At 50.5% G+C, this 14,322-nt stretch overlaps 1 protein-coding gene across 2 annotated transcripts; it reads left to right on the forward strand.

Annotated features, from left to right (window-relative positions):
• Window positions 1–436: 436 nt before the first annotated feature.
• Window positions 437–12,392, forward strand: LMO2 (LIM domain only 2). 2 transcript variants are annotated; one of them, XM_059709731.1, is made up of 4 exons: window positions 437–630; window positions 1,413–1,632; window positions 6,080–6,295; window positions 11,380–12,392. In XM_059709731.1, the coding sequence occupies exons 2-4, from the start codon at window positions 1,592–1,594 to the stop codon at window positions 11,597–11,599; spliced, it is 477 nt and encodes a 158-aa protein (XP_059565714.1). In that variant the 5' UTR covers window positions 437–630; window positions 1,413–1,591; the 3' UTR covers window positions 11,600–12,392. The 2 variants fall into 2 exon arrangements, with proteins under 2 accessions (XP_059565714.1, XP_059565715.1); XM_059709732.1 differs by lacking the exon at window positions 437–630 and adding an exon at window positions 1,137–1,290.
• The last annotated feature ends 1,930 nt before the right edge of the window (window positions 12,393–14,322 follow it).

Consider the following 14,322-nt stretch of genomic DNA (forward strand, 5'->3'; position numbering starts at 1 on the left):
ATGTGATCCTTTTGAAGGAACTCTGACATGGCCCTAGGGACCCAAAGTTTTTCTATACAGAAGGGCAGACTATTGGCTTCCTCTCCCCTTCTGTATCTGCCCCCTCTTCCTAGAATTTGCCCTTGAGGTTAGAGGGGAAAGCTGAACTCCAAAATCAAGTCTGGCTTTTTCCTCCTCCCCTGACCCAGGGCAAAATGGTCCCTTGATCATTCATTGCTCTCCATCAGCGGAAAGGCACTTTCTCTTGTGCAGAGAGGATGGCTGGCATTTCACAGGGGTTGGGGGGGGGGGGGGACAGGTTAGCCGCAGGAGTCTGGTTTTTGAAAGATGCTGAGGGAGGGAATTCGGCCGCCAGCAGATGGAGAGGAGAGGAGACTAGACCAGCGTGGTCCCTCCCAACCACCCTCCCTCTGGGATTAGCAGCCCCGGCGGGCGCTCAGGCAGACCCGGCCCGCGCAGTCCTCGCTTGCACAGCTCCAGTCGCCTGTCTGGAGAGCGGACACAAGCCCGCGGCCCGCAGAGCCGCGCTGTCCCGGGCACCCGCGCAGCACAACCGCGGACCTGGGACCTGGGACCTGGGACCTCGAACCCCGGACGGGCGCGGAAGCCACTCGGGACGTTTGCCTTTCTGTATGTGCTTATTTCACATTCTTGCCTTTTTTTTCTTCCTGAGCAGCCCGCTGGTTACTTTTATAGCCTTCGTTAACCAAAAGGGAAGCGAAGAGGGGAAGCCCTGGGAATGATTAGAGGCAGCCCAGCCGCCTCTCCAAGGAGAGAGGTTCACTGAGCGACTCCCTGTCCCCAACGCTGGCCCCTTTAAGAAGCCAAGTCTGTCCTGCTGCTGCCCTGCTGCTGCTGCTGCTGCTGCTGCTGCTGCTGTTTGTATTGCAAATCCCCAGGAGCCCCATTAAAAAAAAGAAAAAGAAAAAATGGGGGTGGGGGCTACCGGGCAGCTGTCCCTTTAAATGTGATTTCCTTCTATTGTATTTGAATCGTGATCAGGAAAAGGAAATGAAACCAGAGACAGAGGGAAGCTGAGCGAAAATAGACCTTCCCGAGAGAGGGGGGAGCCCAGGGAGAGAGGCGCGATCCCCTCCCCGCCCCCAGGCCGCCGCCCCCTCCCTGCCCTCGGCTGCGAGCTGCGCGCCGCGCCCCGGGGGGAAGGTGCGAGGGGCTCCGGGCGGCCAGGCGGGCGCGCACCATCCCGCGGGCGGCGCAGAGCGTGCGACCGCGCGCGAGCCGAGCCGGACCGGGCGGCGGCGGCGGCGGCCGGCGGGACCGGGATGGAAGGTTAAGTCCTGAGCAGCAGCAGCTGCTGCAGCCGCCAGGGCCAGGCTGCGCGCCCCGGTCCCCCGCCTCGGCCGCGGCGCCCGGCAGCCCGGTGATTCGCTCTCTCTCTTTGGCGTTTGAAGGGAGCGCGGTGACTGTCCTTGAGCGCGGAGGGGCGAGCTCGCCGCCGGAGCGCCCCGGCCAGAAGAGGCGCAGGAGCGGCGGCGCCCGAGCACCCGAGGGGGTCCGAGTCCCGGCCGCCGGCCAGCACCGAGCCACAAAGGGAGCGCCCCCGCCGCCTGGCACGCCACCTCCCTCCCCAATGTCCTCGGCCATCGAGAGGAAGAGCCTGGACCCGTCTGAGTAAGTGTAGCGCCCCTGCCACCGGGGAGCGCGGTGCCCGCGACCTCGCGCCCCTGGGAGGCGGGGAGCGGGGCGGCTGGCGCGAAGGCTCCAGGTGCGCGCCCGCGCGTGCCCTTGGCTCCCTCTGCCTCGCTCGCTCGGGGCTCTCCTTGCTCGCGGCGACCCTGGGGGGACTGGGAAGGGGGCTGGGCGGCGGGCGGGAGGGAGAGGGGGTCAGCCTGGCGCCCCTGCGCCCGGGCGGGTTGCTCCCCTCTCCCCGGGAGGCTCCCAAAGCCACCGCGGGCCAGAAAGTTTGCACCGGAGCAGGCACCGGGGGAGCGCGGAGGCGCGCAGGTGCAGTCCCGAGAGCGCCGAGGGCTTGGTTCTGCGCCCTTCGCCCCTCTCGCTCCTGCTCGGGACCCTTTCTCTTTGTCCATGTGGTCCTGGAAACGGGGACATTCCCAGGGGGGGCTTCCCCAGCGCCCGACAGCCCGCTTCCCGGCCTCCTTCCCGGTCCGCAGGTGGAGCAGCCGCCGGCAGAGCCGGGGACCGGCGGGGGAGGGGGTGTGAGCGTCCACCTCGGAGCTCGCTCCGGCCGCCGGAGGGGAGGGGAGTCCTCCGATGGGGGCCTGTGAACCTGGGAAGTTAGGGCACAGTTGGTGTCTAGGTGAATGTTTCTGGGGATCGGAGCCTCACAGCTTTCATCACAGCCTCGGAGGGGTTGGGGTCAGAGAACTAGAGCTCTCATGCGCTTTTGCCGCATCTGCTTTCTGAGTCTCTTACTGGTTGGAAGTGTTTCCCTGCGCCCAGCCCCTGCGCCTCCAGCCTGTCCCCTAGTGTTAACGTGGGGGGGAAAGGGTTGTTTAAAACACCGTTTTCCCGTCCGCGCAAATGCCCTTTTAAGATTCATTAGCTGTCTGGTTTTGAGAATTTTTATTCCTTTGAAGTCCCCCATCTAATCCTTTGAAGGGATTTGTTACACAGACCAAAGGAGCTGGTTAATGACTTGTCCATTTGTGCTTTTAAGAGGCATTTGTTTTGTTTTGTTTTCTTTCCTTTTCCTGCTTTAAAAGAATTGTGCTTTCCTGATTGAAGTCTCCCCTTCCCCCCTCCCCACCCCCCCCCATGTCAGCCTTCTATGGTGTTTATATACCTGGGTTTTACCCTCGGTTACCAGCATAAAAGCTCAGCATGTTCTCATAAAACACAGGAAGTGCCATGATCCAACGAGAATATAAACATCACTATTCAATCTTGAAGGTTCAGGCACCAGTTCTCTACCGAGTTAGGTTTGTTCTAACAAAAAACAAAACAAAAAACACCCAGCTTCCTTACATTCTCAGGAGAAAAATAACATTCCTTTTCATACATATGCGGACACTAGGTTTAAAGGGTGGTTTGCTCACTCTCCCCCCCCCCCCCCCCCCCAACAAACCTAGAATTCCAACTTAGCTCTGAGTTCTCAGAGGCTGGGCAAGACCATAGTAATACAATAAGAGTGAATTGGGTAGATCAGCCGAAGGTAGCCACTAATCCTTTTATTAGAAGATAAATCTGGCGGTTTCAGTTCCCTGAAGGAAGTTTGCCCTTTTTAAAGTTTGTGTTTTTTCACTGAGATTAAGAAATTGAAACATTCTAACCTCATAACACAGCAGGCACCTGCTGAAGGATGCTTACTCCATCCTGTGCCTCACCCTTGGCCCAAGAAGGACAGGCGCTAATGGGAGATGGACCAGCTTGATGAGGAATTACTGCAGCACATCCCCTCTCTCTCAGAAACTGTCAGGAAATTATCCGAGAAATCCTGGATGAGGTGCACTCAGGTGTAATAGTCAGATAGGTTCTAGGGGGATTATGAAATTTTAATTGGAAGGTGAATCCCACACAGTTATTGGCTTGGAACATCCACCAGAGATAATACGGTATTGTCATTAATTATAGGAAGATAGATAGAGCCAATATCTTATCCTGTCCTTTCCTATCTCGGGCCATCACAATAGCTGTTTTGCTTAATATCTCTATTATAGACCACTATCCTACCAGCTTCACTGTGTACTCACTCAAAGCCAAGTTGGGTCAGTGTGACCAGCATCGCCAAATTACAGATAGAAACTTGCCTAGGCATATGCAAATGAAGTGTTTAGACAGAAAGACAGCCAGAATCCATGAACACGGGTTTTCTCTACTATGCGGTTGGTGGCCCCAGCACCTCCCCGTGAGTAACAAGAGAAATTCATTTTAATTCCAACAGTTTTTGCACCGGCTAAGTGCAAATTCTCCTCTTTCACAGTTGGCTGGCAGCATCAGCATCAAGGCATCCAGAGATGTTGAGGTTCCCTTAGTGCAGTGGTCGGCAAACTCATTAGTCAACAGAGCCAAATATCAACAGTACAACGATTGAAATTTCTTTTGAGATCCAAATTTTTTAAACTTAAACTAGATAGGTAGGTACATTGTTATTAACTTAATTAGGGTCCTTCTAAGGCTTAGGAAGAGCCACACTCAAGGGGCCAAAGAGCCGCAGTTTGCCGACCACGGCCTTAGTGTTTCTGAAAGCCCCGAGTAAGACCAGGGACTGTGGAAAGAGAAGAGATGCAATTCGGAGTTGATGCACAGGAAAAGGCTGGGGACATTTTTTTCAGAAGGAAGAATGGAAAGTCTTATTTATGTCTAATCCGTGGAAACAAAGAAAAGCAAGTCAGGCTTCGGAGAACTCTTAAAACTATTTTAAACTCTGGAGTTTTTAGAAGAAAGCTGGCTCGGGTTTCACACTTCCTTGTCCTAAAAGGAAATAATCTCATGAAGGATCTTGACACTCCATCTACCAAGTGTGGGCTTGGTTTCAGTTTTCCCTCAGTCACAGGGAGGGGTGCACGTACAGACAGAGCCACCTGAAGCTGTCACAGTGTGTCACCAACACGGATGACCTGGGCCTCATAGTCCCTAAGTGTAATGGGTGCTGAGCTCGGTGGGCACAGGCCAGTCAAGCCACAAGGCCACCTGGAAGGATAGTGCCGGTTAGGAGGTACAGAGTTAATACCCTCAAGGTACCCAGGGCTAACTTCCCTTTGGGAATTTCCCAGTTGGAAGCAGGTGTATTAAAAAAAAAAAGTACAGAATAGATACTTTAAAAGTAGATTCGTGTTTGAGTACGGTTCAAAGAGCACTTGTTAATTATTACAAATCAACAGGTATTGGGTCTTTCCTGTGTCCCATTTGGTGCTAGAATCTTTTCTTCTACTCTTTATTTTCCTTTGGCAAATAACGTCATCTATTTTAAAATGTAAAAACAGAAGTATTCAGATTCGAGTTAAGCAAAGTCAGAAGCTGTATGACTTTTTAATGAAAGAACACATACCGTGAGCTCACTGCTAACAACTGCCTGGATGGAGATTTTAGAGTCTAATTGCCTTCCACTCCCTTGAAAATAATTGTTGCCTTCTCCCCGTTTTCTTTTCTAAATCAACTTTATCCAAATCAGTTTTGCAGTCGTAAAGCATTTCACTTGCGGGAAGGTCTAGTTGATGTCTTTATACGTTTAACAATGGCCTTAACGCCTGGGATTGTTCTCCAAGGATTCGTTAGGTAAGAAGGACGGAATAAGGAATTTCTGTAACAAAAGAAAATAAAATAATGAGACTTCCTGTCATGTCCTGAGGGAATTTGTATCTTGAAAAGAAAAACTAAAATGATCACTTTTGGTCACTTTCTTCCTCACCTCTGCTTTTGTGCAGTCGGGAAGGACTTGAGGTAGGTGGCAGGTAGATTCCATAGGAAATTTGCAGGTTCTTAGCCTAAATAGTCAGCTGTCCTGGCAGTAAGCAACTGCTCAGTCCAAATGCCTCCTTTGGGGTTCAGCAGTGCACTTGGGTCCTGGTATGAGAGGAGGGAAAAGAAGGAGAAATGTGGAGAGAGGAAAGGAGAACAGGAGGGGAGAGTAGGAAAGAGAAGGTGGATTGGAGGTGCGAGAATGGTGCTGGGCTGGGGAGGGGGCGGGGATAGTACCACCTACAGTGGTCTTGGGTGCCTTTTGGGGCCCTGCATTTACTTCTTCTTCTTAAAAAAAATTGATTTCAGAGAGGAAGGAAGAGGGGGAGAGAGAGAGAAACATCAATGATGACAGAGAATCACTGATTGGCTGCCTCCTGCAAACCCCACACTGGGGATTGAGCCCACAACCCGGGCATGTGCCCTGACCAGGAATCGAACTGTGACCTCCTGGTTCATAGGTTGAAACTCAACCACTGAGCCATGCGGCTGGGCTGCATTTACTTCTTAAAGGGCCTCCTGTCCTAACCCAGGGCTGGCAGGGCCCCTCTGCAGTCCAGCCTGTGGGTAGGTTGTCCTGTCCTTTCTCTATGTCACCGACAGACCATTGAGTGAGGCTCCCTGTTTGTTGGCTCAGGGTGACCTTGGGTGCTTGTCTCACCACCATGAGTTCGACCCTAATGCTCGGCCTTCTTCCTAGGGAGCCCGTGGATGAGGTGCTGCAGATCCCTCCGTCCCTGCTGACATGTGGAGGCTGCCAGCAGAACATCGGGGACCGCTACTTTCTGAAGGCCATCGACCAGTACTGGCACGAGGACTGCCTCAGCTGTGACCTCTGCGGGTGCCGGCTGGGCGAGGTGGGGCGGCGCCTCTACTACAAGCTGGGCCGCAAGCTCTGCCGGAGGGACTATCTCAGGTACCCTCCTCGCCACCGCCACCCTCGGGGCCCTCAGCAGGGCGGCCGGTGTCCACAGACATCGGAGTCTGGGTCCGTCTGCGGGGCGCCTGCCAGAATGAGCTCGGGCTGCAGAGGCTGTCTCCGCGGCCCCCTGCAGAGAAGCAGTTGGCATTTCTTCCTGTTTGGGAAGCAGGCTTCCATCCATTCCTACGGGGGTTAAAGACAAATAGTTTAAAGGCAAGAGAACGATAAACGCAAAATTCAGAATACTTCGTAAGTGTGAGGGTGGGCTCTTAGGAGCTCTTGTAATGCTTCAAAGCATCCCTATCGGTTATAACTATTCCTTTGCATGACTCCAATGTGATGGGAGGAGAAACTTAAATATAGGAAGCGTGTTCCCACTATGGTGCTCCAAGAATTTGACTGTCACCGTAGGAAGGCCGTGAAGTCGGTTGTAGGTTTGAGCCCTGGCACCACTGCTTTCTAGCTCTGTGACCTGGGTCAGTTACTTAACTTTCCTAAGCCTCGATTTCCTTATCTGTAAAATGGGGATAATAGCAATACCTACTTCCAAAGAGGAGGTGAGGGTTAGATGGGGTAATACACGTAAGGTGCCTGACTTGGTGCACAAATATCAAATAGATGTTAGCTGCTCTTGTAACTGACCCTCCTGATGTTGCCATTAAGACTTCTCCTGCTGCCCTAGCTGGTTTGGCTCAGTGGATAGAGCGTTGGCCTGCGGACTGAAGGGTCCCTGGTTTGATTCCAGTCAGGGCACATGCCTGGGTTGTGGGCTCGATCCCCAATAGGGGGCATGCAGGAGGCAGCCAATCAATGATTCTCTCTTATCATTGATGTTTCTCTCTCTCTCTCCCCCCTTCCTCTCTGAAATCAATAAAATACACATATAAAAAATAGATATTGTTATAAAAAAGGACATCTGTCTAAAGAACAAAGAGATGGGAGCATAGAAGGGCAAATAGGACCTCTACTGAGACAACCACTGAGGACCTCTCTAAGGCTCCAGATCATATATACGATTGGCCATTTGCGCCTTCCAGCACTCAATGAGTGCCTTTGCCCGGAATGTTCTAGAATTTCCAGTTTCACATTAGCTGCTGTGGAGGTAACTCTGTGCCCTCTGTTGTCAGATCTGCTCAGCTGTGTAGCTGTCAGTTTTTTGCCATCTTCCTGTGGCAGAGGGTCCGTGGAGCATACAGCCCTAATACACGGGGACCACCCAGCCCTGCGAAGCTTGTTTAGACTCCAGTGCCCTTGGCTGCCAGGCCAGCTCTTCCTCCCCAGCCCACCCTGCAAGCATTTTACATTAAAAAAAAAAATTGCAGGCAATTCCACAGTGAGGAAAGCTTATCTGCTTACTGAGAGGCTGATAGGATAAGCTCCCCCCCCCCCCTAAATTCCCTGATAAAGTCCTTGCAAATTTGGTGATTCAAAGAAAATAAGTAGGGTTTTCAGTGATCATGATTATCTTTTTGGTCAGTTTCTTATAAGTAACAAAAGGAAATAGAATCGGGATAAATAGAGACCTGATTTTGCTGGCGACCGGTTTGCCAAGTCGATGCAGAAGGCAGACGAGCAAATGATTCCCATTGGGCCCCCTGACTACATCCCTGTCAAATCATTTGAATCTTATTAAATGAAGTGCCGGGAGAGTGAGGTCAGAAGAGCCGGGGCTTCTCCTATCTCTACGGTTTTATATAACATTCAGGAATAAACCCGGTGCTGCCTGGCCTTGTTAATCTTTTCCATTTTTAAAAAGGAGAGAAAGAAATAGTCTGGGAGAATCCAGTGTTAATTAACTTGTGTCTTGGTGACATGAAATAATTCTTCTCCCTGCTACATTCCTAGGCAACATGTTAATTAACTGTGTTAGTGCAGGCGGTTCCAGCCATCCTTTAATATTTATATTATTGTTATTAAAATGGGCAGGAGAAGGCTTAAGACGTGACACCTCTTGACAGAGGAGAAAAATATTTTTATTTTTGCTTCGGGATGGCCCTTTAGCCACGAACTTGTTTGGAAGGTATCTGTCAGTGTCTTAACAAGGGCATGCTGGAGTGACTCAAGGGGTCCTATGCTGAGGTTCAGGTCTTCCCACTGGGATAACTTCTCCCGAGGATCTCCAATGGCCTACTCGCCAGTTACAGTCTTTTCCAGACATTTATCCTCAAATATTCATGAGACACCACACGGGGCCTAAAGCCTGCACTGTTGTGTTGTGTTGTGTTGTGTTGTGTTGTGTTGTGTTGTGTTGTGTTGTGTTGTCGTGTCGTTGGGGACCTAACAGTAGCTGTTACTGTGAGTGCTGGCCCACATCCCTTCTGGTCTCTTTTTACCAATTTTTGTGTGCAGGGCGCCCACCAACCCAGTGGTTTCACTGTCAACAGCCAGCACCTGCATCTGTTACAGCCAGAAGCATGCCCACTCCCCCCAGACGCCCAGATCACCTGAACCAATGATCTGCGCTGGGGGAGCACCAAGACCCCACACCCTTGCCTGGTGCCTGGAGCCAGGGTGACCTGGAGACATAACTTACACTTCAGAGTCCTCTTGCCAACTGGCCAGAGCTTCCCCTCCCTGCCCCCCCACATCCAGGGACTCAGCCCAAGATGCAGTTGTGTGCACCTTGCTTGCCTTCTGTCCAGTGTCCTTGCCCCCTATCCCAGTGGTTGGCCAACTGCGGCTCGCGAGCCACATGCGGCTCTTTGGCCCCTTGAGTGTGGCTCTTCCACAAAATACCACGTGCGGGCGCGCACGTACAGTGCGATTGAAACTTCGTGGCCCATGCACAGAAGTCGATATTTTGTGGAAGAGCCACACTCAAAGGGCCAAAGAGCCGCATGTGGCTCGCAAGCCGCAGTTTGCCGACCACTGCCCTAGGTAATTGGTGCTAAGGATCCCAACGTAGGTGGGATCTCCAGCCTGAGGCCCCAGTTCTCAGTGCCAGCGCTGAATGCTCACATTAGATGTCAAGTCCTAGTATTTTTACTCGGAGCCGAATCTCCCAATACCTGAGCTGGAAGGGGCTGCAGAGGCCTTCGCTTCCAGTCCCCTTGCTGCTCAACTCAAGACGCAGAAGCCGGGAGAGAGGAGTCCTGTGCTCCGGGGCACCTGGCTTGTTAGAGGCGATGCTAACGAGACCTGAACTTGTCTCCCAAATGTTACTCCTTCGGCCTTCCCTTCATTAGCTGCCTGATGTGTCTTGTAATTTACCCCCGACTTCCCTTTAATAAACGCTGTCCTTCCTTAAGGGTCACACACCCCAGGCGGTTGGCTTCGTTTCACGCACACTGTTTTGTGAGTCGTTGAGCCTTGCTCAGGCCCAAACTCAACTTACTGAACAGTCAGGAAACCAGAATTGCCTTTCCACTCTGTGACCTCCAAGATGGCGGTTTCCTACCGCTCCGCCATCTGCTACGCTGGGATAGAATGTTCTCCCGCAGTAATGAGTTCACTCGCTCCCCGGTGGTGCCTTGAAAACGCCCAAGCTCTTCCAATGGGAAGCGGGATTCGGAGGGAACCGAGCTGGCCCTGGCTCTAGCAGGGAGCTCTCTGCCCTCAGACCAGGTCTGCTTCATCCCGTTAAATTTCGCCCAAACGTTTCTTAATTTGTCAATTGCCCTTATCTGCCCTACAACACATTACCGATTGATCCCCTGCTATTCTGAGGTTAATAAGAACTTCCAGTAAGAACAAGCACTTACCTAAAATTGTCCTAAAGGTTTTATGTGAAAAGGACCTGCTAAAAGGCCACGCTATCAGGCACGTGTGAAAATGACTTCTGTTGCCAGACTGGTGCAGTTGGGAAGACCCGAGATGCGTTAAGACACAGTCAGTGTTGGCTGAGCCCTTGACCGTTGGTGCTGTGACATACTCCCTTAGATCCTCTAGCAGCAGAGTGAGGTGGATGCTATGCTCACTGCCCTTTCACAGCTCACAGGAACCAGAGGTCTCCCCAGAGTCACAGGCGCTCAGGGGGGACTCCTGGGCTGACTACCCCTGGCTCTTCTGATTCCAGTACTTGGGATACTCATCCACGCTTGCTGGCTGCTTCCCTAACTTCCAGAATCACCTGTAAGTGCTCGTTAACACACAGAACGCTGGGCCTCACCCCCGCCAGCGAGGGTCTCAATCAGGGGACCCTGAGCATGTGCATTGCTGACAAGTTCCCAGGGGATGCAAATGCTGGTGGTCCCAGGACCGCACTCGAAGAACCACGGCACTTGGCTCCACTGTGTGCATCTCCCACATTGTCACTGGATAGTGCTTAAAATATTCAGAGACTGGTCTAGTGAAATATTCATTGACTGGTCTATGGAGACGTAGGAGAGTCTCTATTTCAATGTCAGAAGTTTCTCCAAAGATTCATGGCAACGGGGCAGCGAGGACCTTGAATTAAGATCTTCCGTTCAACGTAGAGAGGTGCTATTTGTCCTCTAGGTCTCCGAGGCTGATTAACTGTACCACGTGCTTTCTGTCCAAGCCCTTCTGTCTCCCAGAAGCCGGGGGCCCCGTGGACAGTCATGTGGAGGTGGCCTTGGTAGCTTACAGAATTAGTAGCTGTTGGCATGATAGAACTTGAGAGCCTCTGAAAGATGCCCATTTCGTTACATTCTTGGTCAATTCTCTGTCAGCGGGTCCCTCCGGGGTTTACTGCAGCTTCTCTTCTAAGATGCAAGTCCCCCTGGGAGGGGACACGGGATACATACCTAACCTCTGAACTTAGATCACTTCCGGTGAGTCTTTTCCACAGAGGAGGGCCCGGGGCAGCCTAGAGGTGTGTGTGTGTGTGTGTGTGTGTGTGTGTGTGTGTGTGTGTGTGTGTTTGGGGGGGGAGGGGGTGCTGCAGGCAGGGAGAGAGCTCCGAAGAGGGGCCAGTTATGCCAAACACAAACGCCACAGATTACGATTTCATCCCAGAAACCACAGGAAAGGCTGTACGCGTCGGTCATCTGTGTGAGCCCAACTCCTCCTTGCTTCCTGACATCTTGGAAATTCAGCCTCCTCCTCAAGCCCTTTCTTCCAGTATCTCTGCCAGTGTTCTCAGCTTTTCTCTCTTTCTCTGCCCTCTCCTCCCCCAGGCTTTTTGGCCAAGATGGTCTCTGCGCCTCCTGTGACAAGCGGATCCGTGCCTATGAGATGACGATGCGGGTGAAAGACAAGGTGTATCACCTGGAGTGTTTCAAATGTGCCGCCTGCCAGAAGCATTTCTGCGTGGGCGACAGATACCTGCTCATCAACTCCGACATCGTGTGCGAGCAGGACATCTACGAGTGGACTAAGATCAATGGCATGATCTAGGCATCTCTGGGAGGTGCTCCACCGAAGTCACTGTCTCCAGGGGGTCTTCACTCTTAGGCGCTTTGGGGATTCGAGGGCGGGGTGAGGCATTTCTTAGCGGGTGGTAGACCCTAACTGGGCACACGACACAGCATCTAAGTGACATAATGCAAAAAGTGATACCTAAATGTGACAAAATGACTGGCCTTTGGGGAGGACATATGGACCGTAGCCACAGCCTACCCATAATAACTGACATGATTAGCGAAGGCAGGGAGCGTTTGGGGAGGGGACAGTATCTGGGCCATCATGATGGAACTTTACATCTACAGATAGGGAGTTGTGGGAAGACGCGCTATGACTTTGACCCTTGGCGACTAGAGATGTGCAATTGATTTCTTGACTTCCTGGCTTCCATGACAACCCTGTTCCAATCACTGTCCTCCACACACGAGAAGGATAGGAGAGCAGCCACCCTTTTTCCCTCGGCCACCTTCCCAAGGCCTTAAGCTCTGGACCCAAGGGAAGCAGCATAGAGACACATTTCAGTTGAAAATGGGAACTGCGACTCTTAACCACACTCTTATTTAAAGCGACACTGATGAATCCCAGTTTTCAGATACCTTAGTTTTGAGGTGAGGAGTTCCACAGATTGTTTCTATACAAATGTAAATCTAAAAAAAAAAAAAAAAAGGTTGTTCAACTATTTTGTTATTTTAGATTCTATCAAAGTATTTGTTGTGTGTAGTTAAAAAACAAAACAAAACAACAAAACACCAAACCTCTGCAGACAATAAAAACGACAAGACTAAAATGTAGTGTTGTTTATTTGATAATGACTTAACAACTTGGGATGGTGGGGAAATGGCTTTTTATATTGTAAAGGAGAAGTAAAGAAGCAATTTACTTTTAGGTCAAATAAAAAGTTCCACTCATTGCTGGGGTTTGTACGAGGCAGGCACATTTCTATATTACTAGCAATTATATAACAGGTCATCATGTAGCTCAGAGGGATGGGGAATAATTAAACTGTTATTGTAAGACGCACATTTCACTTCAGCATTGTACGAAGTAAACGGAAGATCATTGCCTTTGGGAAACCTATAACCTAGAAAGGACACAAATACATAAAACAGATTCCCTTTGGGAGAGCAGGTAATTACCTAGTTTGAAATGTGGCAAAGATGCTGAGCTTGACACTTCGATTTTCCCAGACGGGTGTCTCAGGGTATTTTATGACAAGTGGTTAAGAGGACCTCACTTTGAGGATTTAAAGCAGGCACCTTCCTTGGTGCGGATTTTTTTTCCCCATTCACGCTACTCTGGTCTCCGAGAACTGACTCTGAGCGCCACCTGCTGGTCGTCACCTCTCAAGACTGTCCCAATGAAAGACCAACCTAGGTAGACATTCTTTTCATTTGTTCAATAAAAATTGGCAAGCAGTCTTAATATGTTTAGTTATTAAGACATCAGAAACAGGCATCTATTTCTACAGTTAATTAACTATGATATTTCTTTAGAACTTCCATCACTAAGGTTTATTTGATTTCTTCTAGAGGAGAAATAATTAAGAGGTGGCTCTCTTGGTCTGTAAAAGTGGTTGGGAAATCTGGCTGCTTAAGGTGGCCTATTTAAAACAAATCTAATTACATTGCATTTCAACCCTGGTGGCAGTAGGGTGCTGCCAGTGAGGGGATGTTTGTTCTGAACCACCAAAGGGGCCCTGACCAGTGTGGCTCAGTTGGTTGAGCATCACCCTGTGCACCTGAGAGAGGTCACTGGTTCAATCCCCAGTCAGGGCACATGGTGGGGTTTGGGGCTCAACCCCCAGTAGGGGGTGTGCAGGAGGCAGCAATCAATGTTTCTCCCTCTCTCTCTAAAATGAATAAAAACATACTTTAAAAAATAAATCAACAAAGGGGATGCAGTTCTCAAATTATAATCAGAATTCAATCCACTATTTTTAATTATACCAACATTAATTGTAATGACAATAGCAATAGATTTTAGCTATGCAACTATTTTATAAGCAGTATTAGGTGAAAATAAGAATGTTTCTCGCCTTGGAAGGGTAAACTTTATTCGTAATCCCTGAGGCAGTACAACGCACAGAAGATTAAATAACTCAGCCAATACCCTTGCCATCCTCAATAAAGCAATGATGAACATTTTCCTTTTGTCCATGGCACAATCTTGCAGAATTGAGAGTCCTTGTGGTAAGTCATCCCAGGAGCCCAAATGCCTAACCCACAACTGACTTGAGAGGAAGGACATATAAAGAGACTTCTGGAGAGAGAGAGAGAGAGAGAGAGAGAGAGAGAGAGAGAGAGAGAGAGAGGCTTCCAGGGGACCAGCTCCCAGAGTCTACCCTGGTGATTTTTGCCCAAGTGTGTCACCCAGGTGCCCTAGACCGGAGTCAGGAGAACCAGGCGCCTGCCCCCTTCCCTGGTCCACGCCTTAAGTCAGCAGTTGGCCGAAACGTTTGCTCCCTCTCGCCTCAGTAATCTTATGCCCAGAACCGGCTTCCTGTCATTGCTGTCTCTAATATTACTACTGCTTCTCAGGGAATCTTGAAATTCCACAGTTAAGATAGAGCAGTGGCTTGGAACTTCACCGTCTGAAGACTTGCAGTTGAATTGCAGTGGCAGGACTGTTGTACTTAACGAACATTTATATAACCCTTACCATGTGGCGGGCACTCTCCTAGGTGCTTCACAAATATTGGCTCCTTTAATCCGCGTAAC

Source organism: Myotis daubentonii, chromosome 9, assembly GCF_963259705.1.
Source record: "Myotis daubentonii chromosome 9, mMyoDau2.1, whole genome shotgun sequence".
Classification (NCBI taxonomy): Eukaryota; Metazoa; Chordata; class Mammalia; order Chiroptera; family Vespertilionidae; genus Myotis; species Myotis daubentonii.